The sequence below is a fragment of the Dioszegia hungarica genome (genome assembly GCF_025882075.1).
Source record: "Dioszegia hungarica strain PDD-24b-2 chromosome Unknown MKK02contig_8, whole genome shotgun sequence".
Lineage (NCBI taxonomy): Eukaryota > Fungi > Basidiomycota > Tremellomycetes > Tremellales > Bulleribasidiaceae > Dioszegia > Dioszegia hungarica.
The window spans coordinates 3,297,686-3,318,858 of NW_026515770.1; the positions used below are offsets into that span (position 1 = coordinate 3,297,686).

A 21,173-nucleotide genomic window follows, 5' to 3' on the forward strand; every position below is an offset into this window, starting at 1 on the left:
AGCTCATGGTCGACTTTATGTTGCTCGAGGAGGAGATTAGGGGACTTGTACTTCAGCTCAATGAGGAGGCAAGCAAGGCGGAAGAGAAGGTGCAGGGAATGGCAAAGAGGGTGAGGCTGGTCGTGGAGGAAGTCATCAATGGTGAGTCCGGCAAGAGGTGTCCTCGGATATAAGCTAAAGGCCGGTGACCTCGGAATTGACATTGGCACTGGCATGTCTTCCAGAAACAAGCTGATCAAGCAGATGAGAAGGCGGCGGTGCTGTCGTTCGACAAGTCTATGGGAAGGAATAAGCGACCGAGGAAGACGGACGAGACGGTCGTGCCATCTGACGAAGAGTGAGATAGGAGGCATGTAGGTCGCGTTGTATAGCTCAGACGTAGTCAAAAAGGTCAACTGTACTCTACCACAACATTCATGCAAAGTATACAACCCTCCACCTCGATCCGCGATTCCCAGTCTGCCTACTGCGACCCGACCTGATCCTTCGTCTTGTCATCCCCATCGTAAAACGCCATCCATACCTCCCCATTCCCGTCCGTCCTAAATCCCGTATGGGCAGGAACGAAGAACACGCTTCCCCTCTCATATCGTACCCCTTCCTCCCCCTTTGCACCCACCGTAACTGCCTCTTGGCTCGTCACGATCCCGATCGCGGGGCCCGTGAACGCCTCCATCTCCTCCTCGCCCACAGTATGGAGAATGCTAAACTCCTCGAATGGGACCGAGTAGACGGTGGTATTTCGTTTGAGTCCCTTGACAAAGGGTGTGCGCGAGAGGGCGATGGAGGATGGGTCGACAGATTGGAAGGTTATACTTTCTTGTACGATGGGGAGGTGCTCGTCGATCTCCGAGCGGGAGGTAAAGCCGACGTTGAGGACATTGTCGGAGAGAGCCATCAGCTCGACGATATCTGCAAGTCAGTGTTGGGGTCTCAGGGATGATAGCATAAGAGCGCTAGCACATACCTCCCTGGAGCCAAGCATGAAGCCCATCCGCGCCTACATACATGCCTTCTCCCTTCTTCAGCTCAACGAGGTTCATGAACAGCCTATACTGGTCAGCCACAAGCTTCCTCGCACAACGTGAAGGCTGCACTCACAGCGCCGCAAGACTGGACGGGTCCCCCGGGTTATACTCCTCCAGGATCCCCACTGCCTCGGTCAAATTGCTCCGCACCTTCTCCGTCCACACCTCTCCCTCGCTATCCAGCGAACTCCAAGCCCCAACTCCTTCCTTCGCCACCCGCTTCGCCACCTGGCTCATCACCTTCCCCAGCTCCTTCTCGCTCTCCTTGGCGAGCACGCCGACCCACGCGTCCTTCAGGCTGCTTGCTCCCGCCTGAACACCGCCCGTCGTGAATGCCCGAAGCTTGACTTGGAGGTAAGACGAGACGGACTCGAGTTCGGGAATCGCCCGAAAAAGGGAGGTGATCTCGGAGAGGGGACGGAAGTGCGCAAAGCCGAGGAAGCGGTCCGAGAGGCAGACGGCGATTTCAGGCTTATGATTTGTGCTGAACATTAGCGATCATACCCTGAGGTAGACATCAACGGGGTGGCCTGGCTCACTCGGGGAACTGCTCCGGATCCTTGCTGTGTAGGTCCTCCGCCACCTTCTTGTTCGGGTGTATCTGCATCGGCAGAGCTGGATGTAAGCTAGACCTCGCTGCTAAGTCTGGGAATTTCGACAAGCTCACCCTGCTTACAACACAGAATCTTGAACAAGAAAGGCACATGTCCGCCCTCACCTTCCGTAGTCCCCTTTCCGGTGAATGGTGCTGGGAATTTGCTCGCGTCGCCCAGAGCTTCAGGATGCGCTGCGATGTGTTCGGACAGTACGGGGCCAGAAGGATAGATCGAGGCCGGGTTGGTAGGGTGACTTCCCATCCAGAGCTGATGTGTCAGCGCTCAAAGAGTCGAAGAGTCAAGCGGAGCAGTCACTTCCGAGCTCAGACATACCTCGGAATAAGTCTCAGATTCCTTGATTGTGAAGTTGGGCTCGCAGGCATTGGGAGCAAACTGCGCAACCAGGGACGATTTCCCGGTCTTGCCCCCTGCTCGTCAGCTGTCGGTTTCACGTTATGAGGCGAGAATGGCTTCAAGTACATGGGAAGTTGTTAGGACTGCATGCCAGGCGAACGATGGAGCTGGTGGGTTCGGTCGGCATCGCGAGGAGGGGTAGTTTCGCAAAGGTGGTAAGTTAGGGTGTTCGCAAGTAAGTAGATCAGCTGAGTATGATGTAGAGGGAGTGCATAGATACTGTATTTTGTCAGCTACACTGTGCCCCTTACCGCTGGCATGGCAGCATCGAGACCAACAGGCTGACATGACAGCGCTCTCGAGCTTGAGATCGCGCTCTACGCGCGGCTGACGTCATGGCTCGGCGCGACGCGGCACTGTTCAGCAGTTTAGCAGACCATTCAATAGAGTTGGACCGGTCAGCGCCTCCGCTTGCGGTTACAGTTTGCTACGGTAGCTGCGCTCAGTTCTACCCTTGATGGATGTTGATCATACACCCAGAAGAAACCGCTCAACAACATGTACCCGAGTCACCATCGAACGAGCTCATTGCCATCTCCCGGATCTCCCAGCGCTGAAATCACGCTACGGAAGGTGTGAAACGCACACACTCGGATCTCGGCTTAGTGCCTGTTGACGCATGGGGACCGGGACCGAGCGGGATTGGTTGTGTACATGAAGGGAGAATGTCCGAGTGGCGTGGTGTGAGACGGACACGGAGATGGGCCGTGCCTTGGTGCGACCCAAATTTTGCTTCACAGAGCGTCCTCTACCGCTAAGCAAGGTGTAGAGAGGAGATGTAAGTTATCGTGATCACAGCCTTGCGTCGTGCAGTCTATCCTCACTCAAGCCACTCATCTAGGATAACATCTCTGCCCAGTGTCCGGATCAACAATCGCGCTCGACGTCAACACCGCGGCATCGGCGTCACGGGGCTGCCCCGCCCCCTCCGCCCGTTCCTCTTGCCCATCAACACCGCCCTGGCTCGTTCCCGTCAGTAGACCAACCCTAGCAGCTGAGCCGAACAGCGACCGGTCAACAGTGTTCAGATATATATATATCATGATGTTCCCCTCGCTCGACACATTCCGGATCTCGAAACGTGACTCTCTCCCTGCTCAATCCAAAACATCCCATTCAAAATCCAAACCAAACCACTTTCCCCCAACTCCATTCGACATCTCGCCAGCTACTTTTGGCCGAGCCATCCCAGATCAGTACTCCTCCCTTCGAGCTCCAGCTCTCAATCATCAATCCTCCTACGGCTCGCTCACCAAACGGGACCCCTTTGCTCGTATCGGCCATACCGTCTCGGCGTCATTCTCAGGCTCTATCGCGTCGTTTCAGCGTCCCTCCCTCCCTTGGCTAAACCAGACGGTCACGCACAGGCGTTCGTCCTCTGGCTCATCCTTCGGTACCGACTTCTTTGTTGAGTCCACACCTCCCCAGCGCAAGACAATCGTCACCGGTCCACCCGCAAACGGCCACAGCTCCGCAGGCGAAGAGCTCACCCCAGCCGACTCCCTCTCCAACTACTCGGATCCCAACCTCGTCCCTCTTGACGCTACGCCCCCTCCAGTCCCCGCTCTGCCTCTCCACTATCGCAAAGGCGTAAAGGTCGCCATGCCTCTTCACAAAGCCTACCTGTCGGAGCCGGAATCCGGGTACGACTCGCCCGACGCCTCTACGCCGGTGCCCGCTCCATTCCCTGCTCATCCATCCCTCAGGCCCCCGACTCGCGACCGCACGGCCGGTGCACCCCTTCCCAATCCCGACGATACTGGCGATGAGGAAGACAATGACCACGTTGGGTCCCTTCCAGGCCAGCCGTTCGGGTTCGGCAATCACCGCTCGATGAACAATATTGGCGGTAAGAAGGCGGACAAAATGCTTGGGTTGAACAGCGACGCCAAGCTCTGCAGCTTGTTTATGATCTCTGGTGTTGGTCCGGTGAGCCCATCCAATCCGTGTCAGTGAGATCAGGCTGACTTCCAGACCGACGCGGCAAAGTGGGTTCCAGCGGACAATGATCTCGGCTCTCGCGTGCAGCCCTCGCCTGACTCGCTCGGCTTCTACTGGCGACCCGAGATTCTCGGTACGGCATTTTCGGGCGTCGCTACCGAGGCGTTCGAAAAGGCCATGAATCAAGGCAAGAAGATGAAGAAGGACGCGTGGCCGATGGTCATGAAGCCGCCAGAGCCGGGGACGAAGGGTCCCAACGTGCCTGATGCAGGACCCAAGGGGGCAGAGAGGCTCATCAGCAAGTCGATGAAGTATGCGCATCCAAGAGATGGTGAGTGATTGACAACCAGCGAGAGAGGGCCGAGCTGACTCTCCAGTGGAAGTGATCAACACCTCGCTTATGCCCAATACTACCGCACATTACTTCTCTTTCACCCTCCCTTCGCACTCTGCTGCGGCCTCGGCTGCCCGTACTCGCCTCGATAGCGTCCAGACGGCCGAGAACCGGTCGGTCACCTCCCTCGACCAGCTCTCCAGCATCACCGCCAAGCAGCGCCAGGATCTCTCCAAGGAAGCCTTCATCACCTACTACGGCGCTACTCTTACGGTATGGACCAGCGCCGAACCGGACCGGTCTCGCCAGCTCGCCGATATCCGCGCGCAGCTCAAGAAGAAGGGCAACCTGGACCCCGTCCTCCGCGCACCTATCACCGAGCCCCTCGATGACAAGAAGGACGGGACCAAGCGGGGAAAGCCGCTCGCCCCGTGGATGCCTTACCGGAACGCCTCGACGACCGACTTTGACGGTAGCGATACCGAGACGGTCCGATCGGGGTTCTCTGGGTCGACTCGTGCTGCTCGGACGCCGGCGTGGCAGGCCTTCGGCGCGGACCCACTGAACCTCTACAGTGGTGGCTTCCCGGGCGGAAGGGGCATCAAGGGTACAGTGGAGAGTAGCGATGTGGGGATTGGTCCGCTCAAGGCTGGAGAGGGGGATACGTTCTGGATGCCTTATGCGTTGACTTTGGGTGAGCTAGCTTCAGCATAGCATCGTCCACCATGCTTAGCTGACTCTCAGTCTCGCGTCACCCAATCTTCGACACCATGATCGACTACATCCGGACCAGCTGGAGCATGTACCAAAAGAGCGCGAAGCGAAACCTGTAGTAAGCTCTCTCGCTCCGTGATGCAAGGTACTCGGCTGATTGCCCAGCCAAATGTGTAAAGTCCTGAACCACCCCGTTCCTCGTCCAGGAGAAATGTATCGCCTCAACATTGGCCGTAAAGCCGACGGAGAGGAGATCACCATCGAGACGACCTTCCCTGGCGCGGTCGACTTTGAGAAGGGACTCATCAAGACGGATTTCCCGCTTTGGCCGCTCTTCCAGGCGGTAGACGTCGATGGTATCCTCACTGCCATCGAGGTGAGCTTGATCCATCTCCGGGTCGTATCGGAGGGATAAGCTGATCATCTAGATCGCCATGAGTCACTCGGGCAAGGTCATCTTTACGAGTCAATTCTCCAACATGCTCTGCTTGGCTGTGCATACGCTGCGGTATCTGGTGGAGCTGAGGGGGTGGAATGGTGTCACTGTGCCCATCTTGCATTCGGTAGCTGCAACTTCCCCAGCTGAGCATGATGGGGATGATAGCTAAGACGACAGCGCGATATCTCGTTCATGATTGAAGATCCAGGGCCGTATATCATGGTGAGTTGTGGTAAGGGCAGCCATGCTTGACACCGGAGAGCTGACATCCAGGGTTTGCCGATGGAGTGTCGATACATCTTGGCTCTGCCCAATGAGGCCTGTGTGATCGATCTGGACAATAAGTGAGCTGGATCTGGAGCTCTGGCCGGAATAGAGCTGTCTGCTTACTCTTCAGCTCTATGTTGCTGAGATCCCCTCCAGCTGGCGTCGTCACCCCGCGAGCTCGACGGGAGAAGGTGAAGCAAAGGATCTATCAAGCTCTGGGACCAGAATACCGTGAGCTCTTCAGCCCCTCGAAGTTTCGTGCGGCCCAGCTCATCCTTCAGCTTTGGAGCGGAGCATCCCCACCGAGCTCAAGATTGCCTTCCCAAACAACCGATTCCGACCCTTCCATCGGATCTTCTACGATGGCGAGCAAAGGCCTCATTTCCTCGGTGAACGGCTCAGGTCGCCGCCCTGGTGGCAGGTCAGCGAGGTCATCACTGTTCTGGACAAGATTATGCTCGATAAGGTGAGATCTCAGAGCTTAGAATAAACGTGTAGGAGGCTGACCTCGGTAGCACAAGAAGCCGACGTTCATGCAGAAGCTGACCAAATCGGGGCTGTATCGCGGGAGCGGACCACTCAGTATTGGGGAGCAAGGCGTCAAGGATATGATGAGGCGCAGGGCTGGTGAGCTATCTCTCTCACACAATAGAGCGAGCAGAGCTGACGGAGCAGTGCACTATATCGACGCGAGAGACGAGCTCGAGATCAAGGTCGCCAAGATCAACGGGCGGCTGATGGAGCTCATGCAGGAGGGGGAGAAAGTGAGCTGGTCCAGTAGTGGACAGGGGCATAGCTGACTTCGGTAGTACCGCAAGATGTTCCAATCCTTCGAGCACCAAGCAGATCTGCTCGCCAGCGAGCAGACTCGGCTGCAGGCGCTTGTGCAGTACGAGCAAGAGCAGGCGGGCATACTCAAGAAGCTCTCCAAGCTCCGCTCCAAGGAGTACGACGACTTGGACGAGCGGCTGCAGGCGACCGAGCAGGCGAGGGAGACTGCTATGCGGCAATTGTCGGACATGCAAGAGAAGTAAGCTTCTCAGCTCTCGACCAGCGGAATGCCATAGCTGACAGATACAGCATGCATGACCTCGAGCGGGAACGACAAGCCATCATGGATATCATCGAAGACCAGATCACGTCCGCAATCGAGGGTAACGAGGCCGAACTCCACGAGATACACAACGCCGTCGCGACTGGCATCGTCCCCGAGAGCCCCGCCTCGCACATCTCGTCCCTCCCCGACGATGGGCCTCGGGACCTCTCCTCCCTCCGCACGAAACAGCAGACTTTGGCTCCGCGCGGCAAGATGTACAGACCCGGGACGACCGAGTCGGCCATGACGACCACGTCGAGGATGACGAACAGGACGGATGCGATCAGTATTCTGGGTTTGGCGAGGAAGGGGTACACCGGAGTGGGCGGGGCGGGAGATAAGCGGAGGAGCATGGATACGAATGGAGGCGGGAGGGACGAGGTGGCTATCCGGATCGCTGCTATTCAGGCCAAGGTGAGCTAGCATGCTCATACCAAAGAAGCAGGAGCTGACGCTCCAGCTGGACTTGGCTCTAAGCGGAGTCTCGCGATACACAAAGCCTGATAATGTTGCTATTCTCGTCGACGACTCTACCGATGCGATTGTCGGTCCCGAGACGCCTTCGGTGGACGAGGCGGGCGGGCGGTCATCTATGGACGAGGCGAGCGGGCAGCCAGTAGAAGCTGAGGAGGGCGGCAAGATCTCCGATAGCGGAACGTCCACCCCGCGAAAGGCCGGTCCAGCCGTCCCTCCTCGTAACGCTTTGCGGCCCGCTCCTATCCAGGCCACCGGGACGAGGGAGGACGAGGAGGAAGGAGGAAGCCCCCTCCGGTCCGCGTCGAACAGTACTTTCGGCGCCATCTCGCCAGACGACCTCTTCCATTCTCCCGTCTCGAGAAGCACTACTCCCAATTCTCACCTATCCGGTCTTCCCATCACTCGGTCGGATAGCGTCAACCAGCGCAGCCTCTCCAAGTCATCCGCCCGTCCCGGATCACGCCTCCGGATCCGCCGCAAATCCCTCCGACCGGAGAATGACGGCGGCGTGAGCGACACGTCGGACGTCTCGCTCTCGAGCAACGCTAAGCGGATGGTACTGCATGGGCAAGGGCACGGAAGGACGCCTACGTCCGCCTCGTCCATGTCGGCCGCAAGCGAGGGGGAGGAGCTCGTTACGCCGAGCGTAAGCGCCATCATGGACTCGCACGGAACGGACGCGGAGGTGGCGGTAGTGTCGGCGAAAGAGGCCGATGCCAAGGATGGCATGGAGATGGAGAGCGAGAGGCGGTCCAGCGGGAGTAGCGTGGACAAGGGGTCGATGATGGCTGCGGGTCCGGGTGGATATAAGGCGGATAGGCTGAGCACGAGCAGCACGACTACCGTGACTTTCGGCCCAATCTGAGTCCGAGGCTTCGGGATGATTGTGTGAGCTAGTTGGAGCTATGGAGGCGTGCTGGCGTTCTGGAAGGTTTGGAATACACCAGGTATGGAAGACGGATGGAAGAAGGTTCAATGTCGGATGTGGAAAAGAACGCGAAAGAAGGCTAGTCTGTCTCGGATCCGTGACGGACTTCATCTCGCTCGGACTTCTTTTAGCTTCTTTGGAATGTAGATCATGCACTTTGCCCCCGGTGTATGTCACAGTATGTCACCCGCATGGCGCAGCTGCACTAGCGTGCATGTCTCATCACTGCGCTATTCAATCAAGGCCCAGTCTCTCCAGGGCACAGAAGATGTCGTAAAGTATGGGAGATAAGGCACGGTCGGAAGGCGGGTGAGTAATCTCCGAGTATTCAAGATGAAACATGGTAACCCCTGAACGCGTCTACGCGTTCCCTTTCTACCTCTCTTTTTCGCTTTCGATACCCTCCCGCCACTTCCGCTCGTAATCTACGCTCCCCCCTCATGCTCTCGATCACATTTCGCCGGTCAGGACGTTCGTAGATATCCGAACCGAGGAGGAAACATGAAACACCTTCATTGCGTTTTGGCGTATCACTAGCTTACCCTTTAACGAGGGGCTCAAAGTACATCAAAGTGCCAGTAGAGGTATGGTCCGCCCGAGCGTGAAGCTTTCGAGCTGTCTCAGAGTATAAGGGACTTTTGAGACTCACGCCAGCCCCGCCCATTCCTGTTCTTATCTTCACCTTCACTGACAAGGCGGCCCCACCGTACAAAAGCGGGACTCGCGTCGACAGCACCCCGCAATCGCTATACTTCTACAGCTGTGTGTATCCACACCCCGCCCGACCCTCCTTTCGTTCGCCCTTCGGAGCCCTTTTGTCTTCCGTCCGCGTCCGTGTCCGCGTTGATCGACATTCTACATCCTTCAACTTGCAGCATCTCTATTGTTCACCCTCCCCCACCCCTCCGCACACAACTACAATACCACCACCCTCGCTAGCCCGCTCGCGGCGTCATCTCCGACTTCCACGCCGATCCCTCGGTCCCTCGGTGGTTCCAGCCCTCGCTCCCGCAACCCGGTCGTTTCAGCTTCAACACACCCCGCGACCTCAAACTCCTCGTTCCTCATTGTTATTGTCCCCCCACCCAAAAGCGCCTTTTGTTCTCGTCCCCGCGTCCGAGACCGAAGCTGGTTCTTTGGTACCACTATAGTACTTCCCGCATCTTCTATCTATACCTCTGCATCATTCTCCTTACCTATATCTACCCCGACTACCATATCGATATCCGCGGACACCCACCTTCAACTGCGTATTATCCAACGTCAGCCCTTTCGATCAACCATCTTGGCCGGACCACCCTTACCGCACCTATCACTCTTGGCTTCGCCACCCGCTCTCCGCGTCCTTCTGCCTTTGCCACCTTACAAGGTATTGACTACGGGAGATCGCCATCAATCAAAGGGTATCTCTAGCGAACGGACCTATCTCACAGGTATGTCTGACCGGCGTGATTCGCTATATGAAGAGTTCAGCGCTGATTTACAGACTCCTTCACATCACACCTCATCATCACCACCATCATGAACTACACCAACCCCCCATCATGGTTCAACTCCCCCTCCCTCCCCTCCTCGTCCATCTTGACGGACCCCCCGGCCTCCCGCTCCGCCCCATCCACCCAGCTTTACTCCATCTCGCCACCCATACCCCACCGCCGAGCGCCGCCTCCACCCCGCCGTCGCCGTGCTCGCCACCTCCGGCTCCTCGAGCCTTCTACCAGAGGCCTGTTCACTCTGCTGGAAGTGGACGAGGCCGAGGATGCGGAAATCGGATATCGCTGCGGATACGCTTGCAGCTCGGCCAGCGCGAGCGTCCGGATGCTGTCGGCGAGGCCAAGTAGCGAGGCGCTGTCCCTCAGTCCGCTCAGGCAGCGGCTGGATCTGCCGCAAGACGTCGGCGTGTATTCGGGGGATGAGGAGGATCTGGTGGTGGTCGAGAACAGGCTCTCGTGGGTGTCGGCATCGAGCGCTACCGGCGAGACGTCCACACCGCCCACCCCTTCGTCCGAGCACGAGGACCCCTTCTTTGTCGACGTCCCGCTGGATGTCGACGAGTCAGATATCGACACCTCCTTTGCCACCTTCCTTGCCTCGTGCGCCGCACCCCAGACCCGGACACGGCGCCCTCCCCCACTGGACCTCAGCCGAAGCCACCCCTACGCCTACTCGGCGGAGATCGACCGGTGGTCCCATGATGTTGAGGCCATCACACCAAAGATCTCATGCACCCCTCCTCCACCCGCCATCCAGCCCACCCTCCTGCCATCCCTTCCCATCCTTTCTCCAGCGGCGTACCAAGCTCAGCGCGACACACAACCACCTCCAACACCCCATGCCCCCTCTCGGCTCCCTCCCCAGCCCCGCTGGTCACAGCGCAAATCCCACTCCGCACCTGCGCCGCCACTCAAGAAGGATCCTTTCGACCTCCTCACTGCGCTCGAGAACCTTCTAGCGACATGCGGCGAGCCAGAGCCGCTTGTCGACTCTCGTCCATACTCTGCATGGTCTGACGACTCGGACTCGGACTCGGAGGCTCCCAAGCGGACGTACCAGTCGTTCCCTCTCCCTCCACCTCGGACGCCCCTCCTCTCCCCGGCTTCCGCATCCTCCACCTCTAGCTTCGGGATCGGCGGACCGGCCACCCCGCGCACTCCCCGCTTCCACGCCTCCCTCCCTCCTGCGTCGTCTGCTCGAGAACAGAAGAAGCGCGTCCCCATCAAGCCTCGCTTCATGGCAGATCACTCGGCTCTCTTCAGCATGTCGGGTGCCATCGCGCCCATTCCTCTGCCTTCCCGGCATGTATCAACTGCGCCCGCAGCAGATTATCAGGCGGACCGACCAGATAGTAGGGGGTCGGGCGGTAGTAGGGGAAGCGGGTCGAGCAGGAATGGGAGATTACCACCACGCTCGAGGCTGCCGACGAGTTGGACAAGGGAGTAGTGGGGCGAGTGGAGCGTTTGGTGGGCTTGAGGGTGGTATATCAACTTGTAGAGTAGACGTTAGATCCAGTACTTTATCTATAGCCAGAACGTTGTATCTTTAGCGGCCTTTATCTATATACGACTAACTATGATGCAAGATTGATCTTTCTCCGGCGATGATAGGCTCAGTATGGCTCACGCCGGCCAGGAACTGGGGTTGCTGACGGCGATTTTTATCAAGCTTAGGTTCATGCATGATCATGACATCCCGAGACCCCATGCCGTAAGCGTTGTTCGGGCAAGGCGTGAGGTCAGAGGAACGCGTAAACGCGGAATGTTGCTACTTTTTTTCGAGGGTGGGGTCCAGATCAGGCGAGCGGGCGAGAGGTGGCTCCCTCTGATCTGCGTGGGCGGTTGGGGTCAGATAGACTGTGGGGTACGAAGTGATCGACTATCTCTCAAGGCCTTTTATTGCTCACTGCTATACATGACAAGTGCAGAATCAGCTCGAGAAAGAGAAGACACGCTAGGACCCTCGACCCGCCTTTTGTTCTTGTCTCACCCTCGCAGACAGCCTCCGGCCCGGCATTCACCATGCAGAATCTTGGACCGCCTATCCTTGGGTCGCCCATCTCCTTGACCTCGCCTCGGTCTGCCCTACCGCCCTCCCCGCTTGTAATCATGACGACGCCTCCGCCCTCACCGATGATAGAGAGTCCGAGCGTGCCGTCGTCCTCGCACCGACGGACCATCTACTATGGTATCAAACGCGGCAAGGTGCCTGGAGTGTATACATCAGCGAAGCGGGCAGAGGCACAAGTCACAGTGAGTATCAGTTCAGACCATCATCTGGCCCAATCTCAGATCCCAAAGAGGTCAGCGAGATGAAACAAGGGGGCGGTATAATTTGGGCGGAAGGAGGGGGTGTTCCTTTGAGTGTCAGCCGCGGCCTCGGAGGCGGAGTATAACATTGATCCCTGGACTAGCGGCTGTGTCGTCGTTGCTATGGTATTTGAGGCTGATTTTTCTCGCAGGACTACCCTCAGGCTTGCGTTCGTTGCTTCTCGACTAGATACGCAGCGAATGCCTATGTCGGCGGATGGAATTGTGAGGGAAGATACGCTTTACCTGTGCGTAGAATCTCTTATCAGCTGGATCCTCTTTGTCAGCTTTCTGCGAGACAATCTGACTGTCTCACTCGTTCCGCTCCTCATACCCCTGTTCTCATAATAACGATGCTGACTCATATATAGAAAGGCACCCCTTACCCTCTCTACGAACACCTCCTTATCACTCACTCAACCCCCGCTCATCTGCTCTCGCCCCGTCGTCGACTTCGTGCGGTATATCATCCCCCTCGCGTCTTTGTCAAGATGGACGAATTCGGCCTCCCCTCCCATCCCTCCCTCGCCTCATCCTCCGACATCCTTACCCACCGCTCCTCGTCTGCGACCCTCCGGCCACCCATGGCGAGCCACCGGAATAGCTATCGAGACAGCATGGTCAAGGCGCCCTCGCCGCTCCGCCATCAGGTGGATGAGCCGCCCGTCGAGAGGCCATGGATGGAGCGCGTGCATAGCGTGATGGGTGCAGGCGGAATGCACACCCCGCCAGGGAGTCCAGAGGAGGTGCAGCGTGAGAATCAGGGAGTGCAGACGGTGACGTCCAAGGAGAAGAAGAGGGGGTCGATATTCAGCCTAGCGAGCTTCGGCCGTAAACAGTCGGCGCCGGCGGTGACGGTCAGCGAGAGCAGACCTCAGACGCCTCGTGCGGACAGCAGTCCCATGACCCCACCAACGTCCCCTTACCGCGACCTGCGCTCAAGCCGGTCGTCACCCGCTCTCGGGCCAAACTCCGCTCGCGCTTCCAATGCGCGCATTCCCCCATCCCCTCGACCTGCTCCCTCACACCGTCCATCTGGCCTCTGGGCATCTCCTCCCTCGTCGCCTCTCGCCGGATCGGAGCACCGCCGTCCAGCTTCGCCCTCCCTGCGTGGCGCATCCCCGGTACCACCACCCAAATCCGCACCTGCTTTTGCCGACAGCAATGCTCCAGCCTTCTCACGCGCCGCCCTGCGCAAATCAGGCGTCATCATGCCCGCAGCGGCCATCCCTATGCCGCGTCGGTCCCCATCCACCCCAAGCTTATCGCCCAGCAGCTCGTCCTCCTCTATCGCCTCGTCCCTCTCATCCAATTCATCCAGCCTCGGCTGTCGCTCACCCCAAATCCAAGCGGCGGAGTCGGACTTTGCACCACCTCGGGCGGGTTTCATGCGCCGCCCATCCTCACTATCCCTATCCACATCACCATCCTCCTCGTCGGAATCCGTCGCCACCATCACGTCGTATTCACCAGTCGAGGCGGACTCCCGGGCGTATGATCAGGGCGGTTACGCCTCGGGGGCTCTAGGGATGGGAGCAGGAAAGATGGGGAAGGAGGACAGGAGGGACTCTGGTAGGATGGAGGAAAGGGCAGGAAAGAAGGAGGGCAAGGGGGCGGTGATGAAAGGGTTCGGGCGGATGTTTGGGATGAAGAAGAAGTAGCGTCAGACGTAGTGAGGTCCTTGTTTTGTAATTGCTTGCCGAGTTGAAGGACAGTTGTCGATTAGATATCATAGACGTTACGCCCCGACATGTACATAGATGACGACCTGCTGTCGAGCTATCTCAGACCACCCGAGCGCGGAGCATGATCTGCCCAAAGTCGTCGAAGGAGAGTCCGCGTCCCTCATGCTGGCTCGAAAAGAGGGTGACCATATCGGTGATCTACCTATCAGCCTAGCTCTCACAGCTAATGGCTGTACTCACCTCATCCTCAGTCCACATCTCTCCCATCTCCCGCACCCACATCTTGATCTCCTCCCGTCCGAGGATATGTGCGCTCCCCTCCCCCTTCTTGGGTTTCTTGACCGCCTCCTCTCCGTTGGTCCGCTTCATCATATCCCAGAGCTCCCGCGCCACCTCCCGCTGCCGCCCCACGAGCTTGAGCGGCCCGGCCTGCTCCATCAGGTTGGCGCCCTTCTTTCGCCTCGTCTTTGCCGGTGCAGGAGGGGCAGAATCATCGCCTGTATCCCTCGCCTTGCCCTTCCCCTTGGCTGAGGCCGTGGTGCGGGACGTGGCCGCCCTTGTCCTCTTCTTTGACGCGCCGTACTCCGAGTCGCTGGAGAGCGAGGACAACTCTGACCCCTCGTCCAGCTCGAAAGCGTCTTCTCCGTCGCTGCTATCGCTATCCCCGCCGACTTCCACCTGATCGATGTCCATCGTGTCATCCCCCTCGTCCCCTCCATCCATGATCGCCGCGCAGACAGCCCGAAAGTCTTTGCGCTCCACGCCTAGCTTCTCCTCCCCGTCATCTCCCCTTCCTCTTCCCCTTCGTCCGCCTCCGTCATCCTCGCCGTCCGTAGTCCAACCGGTTGCTGAGGCTTTAAAGACATTCAAGACGTCCTCGTCCGCTGGTAGATTGAGGAAGGCGAGTAGACGAGGTATGTCCGATAGGCTAACCTTGCCGCTGCGGACTGGACCGTCCGACGAAGTGATTGACCGCTTTGGTACGGGTGGAGCTGGTTCTTCGCGAGGTGGCGGTGATGCGGCACTGGCCCCATCCTCGTCCGGCATGAACCCTCCCTCCTCGTCCCCTTCATCCACCGTGAATCCCCCTCCCCCTCCTCCCTCATCATCATCAGGCATAAATCCTCCACCGGCCCCTGCCCCATCTGCATCCATAAACCCTCCTTCTCCTTCATAGTCAGGCATGAAGCCACCGCCGCCGTCCACGTCCATCGCTCCGGCGGCCCCGGTCGATTGGCCTTCCGCATCGTGCGTGAGCTTCCGCCGTTTCCGCCCGCTGGACCGAAGTTTTGGTAAGCCCCGGTCGAACGCGCGATCTATACGCGCTCGCTGACGCTGCGGGAGCGCGAGGAACTCTGGGTCTGCTTGGTCTGTCATGCTGGGCTAAGAGAGATGTACGGTCAAGTCAGAGGAACAGAACTTGCTTGAGTCTTGGGTCGAGGTCATGCAGGTGTTGACAAATCGAAATGACGTCATGCTAAATCTCATCGACCGCCGACTTCAACTTCTGCTCGTTTCGTGCTCCTACTACCTGTTCACCAGGTGTGAATACAGCTATGTCGTTAGGCCACCGGCTAGGCTCAGAGACTCCCACATCGTCATCAGGGAATGAGTCTGAGAGCTCGTCCAGCGGTGCTTCGTCCTCCAGGGGCCACCTCCCAGCCTTACCCCCGCCTGGCGAAACCGGTGGAACTCGAGGTCAACTCGCAGCGGACTCCAGCTCAGAATCGGAGTCAGAGTCTGACGGATCGGATGCGCCAAAATCAAAATGGGAAGAGTATCAGGCACCGATACTTCCCCATCGCGTCCTCAAGCTTCGTCGGCTGCTGTTCGAGGCATTCCACGCGGCTCTTACTATCGTGTATGAGACCCAGGCGCATGCTATCTCGTCAGCCGGGACTGGAGTAGGTGGGAGACCGAAAGGAAAGGGCAAGGCAGAGACTGTCAAGCTGGACGTCAAGGAGCCGTGGATGCGCTTGAGCAGGGGGATGCGGGCGTTACAGACTGCTGTGGGCAACACGAAGGAATCGGACGAGGTGTGCGCGAGGTGTACAAGTGAGCTACTGACCACACGCGACGGTTCGCGGCTAACTACTTAAGATACACTCCGTGTTGTGATCTCCCGGTCCATACTCCCTTTGACGGAAGATAAGCCACACGTCCGCAAATTAGCTCGGAACGAGGCGAAAGCAATCCCATCGTTCCTCAAAAGCTGGACAAAGCTCTCGGTACCCATCGCGAGCTCGGCGGAGACGGAGCCGGTCCCTCCCGATCGCCTTGCGGAAGCCAAAGAAGACGGACTGGTCTCGGCGATGGAGAACGCTCTCATCGTCATCCTCCGCTTGGCGCACCACTCGCTCCTGGGCTCGCCGAGGGACGGGCTCGATCTGTCGTCACTCGCGCTTCGTCCGGCGGACCTGGATGCCGTGGATATATCTACACTAGGAGGCTGCCTGGGAATCCCCGCGATCGGTATCGTGCGGCTAGATCTGTCCATGAACGGCTGGAAACGTGAGCCGCGACTTCCCCTTCCACGCTCCTAATGGTTGCTGACCAGCCAGGCCTTCCATCCTGGGTACCATTTCCCTACCCCAAATTACGCTCTCTTGACCTCACCAACAACACGCATCTAGATCACCTTCCACTCTCGCTACTCCATCTTCCCCTGCGCCAAATCCACATCCGCGGCACCCAGCTCGAACACCCCTCCTCCCCGCTCATCCGCTCCATACCCCTCTCATCACCCGTCCGTATACTCGGCTTGCCACCCACCGCTGGTCCGCCAACACTCCTACATATCGTCCTCCGCCTCTTCGCCACCCAGATTCGCCCACACTACCCCACAGCACATACCTCACTGAATCCCCGCCTCGCAGAGCTTGTCGGCGGGATGCACACCTGCGAATTATGCGCGGAGCTGCAGTTTCCTAATACCCAGATCTGGCGGGCTGAGGGGTCGGAGAGGAGCTGGGCGGTAAAAGTCAGCGGGTCGTTCCGGTGTGGCACCGCCGGAGCGGCGAAATATTGGGAGCCGACGCAGGTGGTACGAGTCAAAGGGAGGGCGTGTGGGCTTTGTGAGGCGCGGTATTTGCGCTCGACGGCGGAGGGGTGGGGCTGGAAGGATCTGAGCAAATGAATCAGTGCCCTGCGGAGTGTGGCGTCCACCCCATAGAGTGCTGCCGCAATGACGCATTGGTTCGGCGATGTGCGCAAGTGATGTTAGGAGCATGTTCAATAGGCTCAACGAAGCCTCTCGCTGGGCGGAAGGTAGTAACCCCTTTTCAGGCTTGCTTAATCGTCTGAGGATGCTAGCTGGGGCTGTTGTAGGATGCAGAAGTAGACGTAGAGGAGACGACATGAGTACATTTCTAAGCAACATACATGGCTTATCTACGTCTGCTATCTAGGGAGCGACATGGCGCTCCTCCCAGTCCTCGCCCTTGTCAGTCCATTGTGTGCGAATGTTGGGCGTAGCCTTCAGCTCGAGCTGCTCAAAGCCTGTCGGACGAATCGCCAGAAGAGCAAAGTGAGAGTAGGCGTTGTCGATCTTCTTCTTCGTCTCTGGGTCGTCCTGGATGATCAGCTTGCTCAACCATCATCGAGAGCATGCAGACTCACAGACTCAGCCGGCAAGCTCTCGTCCCAGGTGCTAGGGTCCGATACCTCCGACAACGACGTTCCGGGAGGGGGTCGGCCAAAGCTCGCGCGCAGGTGCCCGCTCATCGCCTCCGTCCACAACCTCTTCCGCTCCTTCTGCCAGTACCCCTTCTCGGCCTCATCTCCCTTCGCCTTGAGCCCGCTGAGGACATCGCCGAACTTGCTGTCGTAGTCCGAAGCAGACTCGTCTGAGGGGATCGTGTACGCCTGGCCGGTGATCCGGAATTGAATGGCCGGCTCTGAGAGCCACCACGCCATCTCGACGGTGTGATGTGCGGCGAGGTGGGCAGGCTTGGCCATACGGGTGTCGGTGGTAGTGATGAGGATGCTGGATGCCGGGGTCACTGGGAATCAGCAATTGCAGCTGGAAAGTCGGGCAATTGCAGCTGGAAAGTCGGGCACGAGAGAACGTACAGATGCGGTGGATGACATAGCGGACCTTGGGCAGGCCCTCCTTGTCGAGTGTAGCCAAGGCATAGGCTGGAGATCAGCTCCGCTCGTTTACAGCAGCTCATAAAGCAAGCTCACCAGTGTAGTCCTGGTCCTTCTCGTGGCCATCGATCTGCTTCTTGAGAACGGGGACCCAAGGGGGGGTCTGCGAGACGCGAACGGTGGAAGCCATTGTGCGGCGGAGGGGGTTTAGGCGCTGCGTTTTGGGTAGGAGTAGGGTAGTAGGAGGCTGGGCAAGAGTATGATTTGACGAAGAGCAAAAGAGGCTTTGAGGAAATAGGTTTGGGACGATTTTGCATTCAGGCCAACACGATCGTGAGCTCGTGGGTTGACGTCATTTTAGATCGCGATCTTATCACGGCCGTAAGTCTACATTCCTTAGTCGATAATCTGACCATTTGCTGATGTAGCGACGCGCCTTCCGCCTGACTTGTGTACTATCTGACTGTCCTGCCAGGCCGTACTTCATGCAGATCATGGAACAGGGCACTGTGGGCCAGATCTCCCGCTACCCCTCCAGGCAAGGGATGGACATTACCGTTCATCCGGTCTCAATCCGGTAGCCTTCCATAGTGGCAAGGGCTCGATATTCAGTCTTCCCTGGCGCGTCACCGCCCACATCTGCCCGATGCCTGGACGCCACGATACGATCTGAAGGGTCATGTTCTTGGTCTTCGTTACGTTCAGCAGTCTGCCACCTCACCACATATCTTGCGGTCATCGCCGCCCCAGGTCATACTCCACATTCCTCAGGCTGATCCGTGCGCCCAGAGCAGACAAAAGTTCGGGAGGCCAGGATCTGCTTTGCCTTTAATTTGCCGCTATAACATCTAAGCTATTTCAGCAGTGCAGAGGATGACTGGGAGGGGTCTCATCACAGCTCTGAGCTGTGTAAGAAGGGCTTCAACAACGGCCAAGCCCGCGGCTGCTGCTGCAGCCCGCTCCCCTCGGCACCCTCGCAACCCGCGGCCGTCGCGGCAAGGGAAGCCAGCGTATCAGGCGAATAAGCAGCATCCGAAGCCTCGGTCGAATAGCGAGAACCCATCCGTAAGCTCTTACCAAAACTCAGCTGATTTTAGCCTCGTCAACCATTAGACATACCAACTCGGCTTAAAGTCCTCTTTTCCCGCCCCTCCACCTCCACAGCTCCTGCAACGTACAATGTTTCCACCCTCATCCTCACCATCGGTCCGGTATTCGCGGCGGATCGCCACCTGCTCGATCCCTTCCTCTATGACATAGCTACATCCCTGTCACCGGACAAGGGCAAGGCGAGCTCTCGAGATGCTGCCGGCGCGGAACTCATTACCGATATCCTGGCTTATTGCTGGGTGCGGTCAAACCAAATCAAGCCCAGCCCCTTTACCGTCCATCAGATGTCGGAATTCGCACTTCGGTACGCTCGGCGCCTCGTTGGTCTCGCACTGGAAGGCCGGGACGCCCAGCATCTCATGGACCACCTCATGACGAACCTGCGTCTATACAAGGAGGCGAACTTCATACTATCGCCCGCGATGTTCGCTGCCTGGGCGGTGCTGCGGCAGGATCTGGATCAAAAGGAGACGCCTATCCAATTCATTCCGCCAAAGAAGGAGGAAGTGTTCAAGGCACTCAATTCGGTCCTCGGAATCCGGGATGCAGAGTTTGAGCACTACACAGGCTCGGTGGAAGAGCTGCTGAAGGCGAACTCGGGGTGTGTGGAGGACATACCTCACAGCCCGGAGCAATTGGATGTTATGCTGGGCGCCATGCGGATAGGTCAGATGACCAAGGAGGCGGTGGCTTTATGGGGGAAATACAAGGAGTCGATGAAGGCGGAGAAGCGGGGAGAGCATCCCGTGCCGGACGTCGACAAAGCCAAGGACGCTCGAGTGCGCAGTCTCACCAGCTTCCTTCGGTTCTTCTCGCGGTCACCGGCTCTTCGGCGGCTACCCACGGAGGAGCAGGAGCTTCTGCAATATCGCAACGAGGTGTTGTCATACATCCCTCGGCCATACCCGGCGGCAATACATCATGTCCTCCTCGTTCATCGCGCTCGGATGGACGAGGAAGGACGGGATTTCAGAGTCGTGCAGAGTCTGGACGACGAGGTGGTGGATGAGATCAGGGATAAGGAGCGCGCTACGGAGGATCTGGAGGCGGTATGGAAGATGGCAGGTGAGGAGGGAGCGAGGGATCTCAAGAGCTACATGCTGTACATGGAGGGTCTCACAAAGGTGGGGGATGCGATCAAGCTCGGACGGGCATGGGAGGAGCTGGTCCGGGATCAGGCGTGTAAGGAGGCTTTTCACCTCGAGGAGGGCAAGGGTAAGTCTTCTCCTAGCTTTGGTTGGGTGTGACTGACCCGTCAGACAAGTCATTTCCACCCACTCGCGCTCTGAATCACATGATCTCGTGCGCCTTCCTGATACCGTACGAGGGCACTCAGATCGCTCTAGACCTATTCGAGCAGGTCATCCGCCCCGACTCTGCCATTTCCTGCGACATCGTCACCATCAACATCGTCCTTCGGCATCATGCCCGCCGGGCCGTCGTCCCATCCATGCTCGCCCTCCTCCCCCTTGCTCAGCAACACGGCCTGACCCCTGACGTCGCCACCTACACTGTTCTCCTCCAGGGTCTGCTCCGCGCCGGCGAGCTCAGGATGGCAATCAAAACCCTCGAAACAATGTACGCTCAAGGTATACCGCCTAACGAGCGTACCATCTCTCTTCTCATCTCGGACCTGGCGAAGAATGGCGATCGCAAGGGGCTGCGAGCTGCTGAGGAGCTCATGCGGGAGATGCGGGTGCTTCAGATGAAGGTTGGCGAAGTCCCATGGACATCCCTGATCAGCGGGTACTTTCGGGGCGGGTGGGATGTGGAGGCATGGGAGGCTATTCGGCGGATGGACGATGCGGGAGTGCCGCTCAACCGCGTCGGACACAATATGGTTCTTCGGGAGCTGGGCGAGAGGGTACATTCGTCGATCCCTTTCCGGGCTCGCCCACCCGTTGTCCGGCCGCCGGTCGAGCCAACTGAGCGAAGTTTGCTCATCCGGTGGTTCCGCCGGATGGTCAAGACCGTCACGCCCAATAGCGATACCTATCTCATCGTGCTCACGCCTCTGGTCAGGGCGCAGCGGTGGGCGGAGGCGGATGAGGTCGTGGCGGAGATGAAGACGAGGGGGTTCGTAGCGGAAAAGGCGGCGCTGAGGGCGATCTTGAATAGGGTGAAGTTGAGGAAGAAGGAGTGGAATTAGTATCTCACAATTCAACATAGGAATCAGCATGGCGTGCCATTGGGTTCGCTCTCTAGCCTTGCATGAGAGAAAGAGAAAGTTATCCAAGAAGCCCTCATCCATC

The 21,173-nt window shown here is 58.2% G+C and overlaps 8 protein-coding genes across 8 annotated transcripts; 5 read left to right on the forward strand and 3 right to left on the reverse strand.

Moving 5' to 3' along the window:
• Window positions 1-463: 463 nt before the first annotated feature.
• MKK02DRAFT_37089 (putative mannose-6-phosphateisomerase) lies at window positions 464-2,165 on the reverse strand (the record flags this gene model as incomplete). Its single annotated transcript, XM_053089557.1, has 7 exons — window positions 464-912; window positions 968-1,050; window positions 1,102-1,512; window positions 1,568-1,643; window positions 1,696-1,891; window positions 1,958-2,052; window positions 2,105-2,165. The coding sequence occupies 7 exons, from the start codon at window positions 2,163-2,165 to the stop codon at window positions 464-466; spliced, it is 1,371 nt and encodes a 456-aa protein (XP_052946065.1).
• Window positions 2,166-4,081: 1,916 nt separating this feature from the next.
• Window positions 4,082-7,252, forward strand: MKK02DRAFT_27391 (AEX-3 domain-containing protein; the record flags this gene model as incomplete). Its single annotated transcript, XM_053087340.1, has 13 exons — window positions 4,082-4,310; window positions 4,357-4,822; window positions 4,889-5,007; window positions 5,058-5,145; window positions 5,193-5,403; window positions 5,456-5,590; window positions 5,644-5,688; window positions 5,740-5,810; window positions 5,879-5,964; window positions 6,015-6,199; window positions 6,366-6,497; window positions 6,543-6,763; window positions 6,814-7,252. Coding segments are annotated over 13 exons (2,427 nt in total), but the record flags the coding sequence as incomplete, so codon positions are not given.
• Window positions 7,253-9,755: 2,503 nt separating this feature from the next.
• On the forward strand, window positions 9,756-11,174 carry MKK02DRAFT_44995 (uncharacterized protein; the record flags this gene model as incomplete). The annotated part of the gene is made up of 1 exon (XM_053093182.1): window positions 9,756-11,174. One exon carries the CDS (start codon window positions 9,756-9,758, stop codon window positions 11,172-11,174), a length of 1,419 nt encoding a protein of 472 aa, XP_052946067.1.
• A 1,354-nt stretch (window positions 11,175-12,528) lies between these two features.
• Window positions 12,529-13,698, forward strand: MKK02DRAFT_44996 (uncharacterized protein; the record flags this gene model as incomplete). The annotated part of the gene is made up of 1 exon (XM_053093183.1): window positions 12,529-13,698. The coding sequence occupies one exon, from the start codon at window positions 12,529-12,531 to the stop codon at window positions 13,696-13,698; it is 1,170 nt and encodes a 389-aa protein (XP_052946068.1).
• A 123-nt stretch (window positions 13,699-13,821) lies between these two features.
• On the reverse strand, window positions 13,822-15,099 carry MKK02DRAFT_44997 (uncharacterized protein; the record flags this gene model as incomplete). The annotated part of the gene is made up of 2 exons (XM_053093184.1): window positions 13,822-13,920; window positions 13,963-15,099. The coding sequence occupies 2 exons, from the start codon at window positions 15,097-15,099 to the stop codon at window positions 13,822-13,824; spliced, it is 1,236 nt and encodes a 411-aa protein (XP_052946069.1).
• A 179-nt stretch (window positions 15,100-15,278) lies between these two features.
• MKK02DRAFT_33519 (uncharacterized protein) lies at window positions 15,279-16,850 on the forward strand (the record flags this gene model as incomplete). Its single annotated transcript, XM_053088733.1, has 4 exons — window positions 15,279-15,777; window positions 15,823-16,233; window positions 16,284-16,702; window positions 16,779-16,850. The coding sequence occupies 4 exons, from the start codon at window positions 15,279-15,281 to the stop codon at window positions 16,848-16,850; spliced, it is 1,401 nt and encodes a 466-aa protein (XP_052946070.1).
• A 275-nt stretch (window positions 16,851-17,125) lies between these two features.
• MKK02DRAFT_33520 (pyridoxamine 5'-phosphate oxidase-domain-containing protein) lies at window positions 17,126-18,001 on the reverse strand (the record flags this gene model as incomplete). The annotated part of the gene is made up of 4 exons (XM_053088734.1): window positions 17,126-17,293; window positions 17,341-17,723; window positions 17,794-17,859; window positions 17,908-18,001. The coding sequence occupies 4 exons, from the start codon at window positions 17,999-18,001 to the stop codon at window positions 17,126-17,128; spliced, it is 711 nt and encodes a 236-aa protein (XP_052946071.1).
• Window positions 18,002-18,684: 683 nt separating this feature from the next.
• Window positions 18,685-21,070, forward strand: MKK02DRAFT_45000 (uncharacterized protein; the record flags this gene model as incomplete). The annotated part of the gene is made up of 3 exons (XM_053093185.1): window positions 18,685-18,876; window positions 18,909-20,136; window positions 20,181-21,070. The coding sequence occupies 3 exons, from the start codon at window positions 18,685-18,687 to the stop codon at window positions 21,068-21,070; spliced, it is 2,310 nt and encodes a 769-aa protein (XP_052946072.1).
• Window positions 21,071-21,173: the final 103 nt, after the last annotated feature.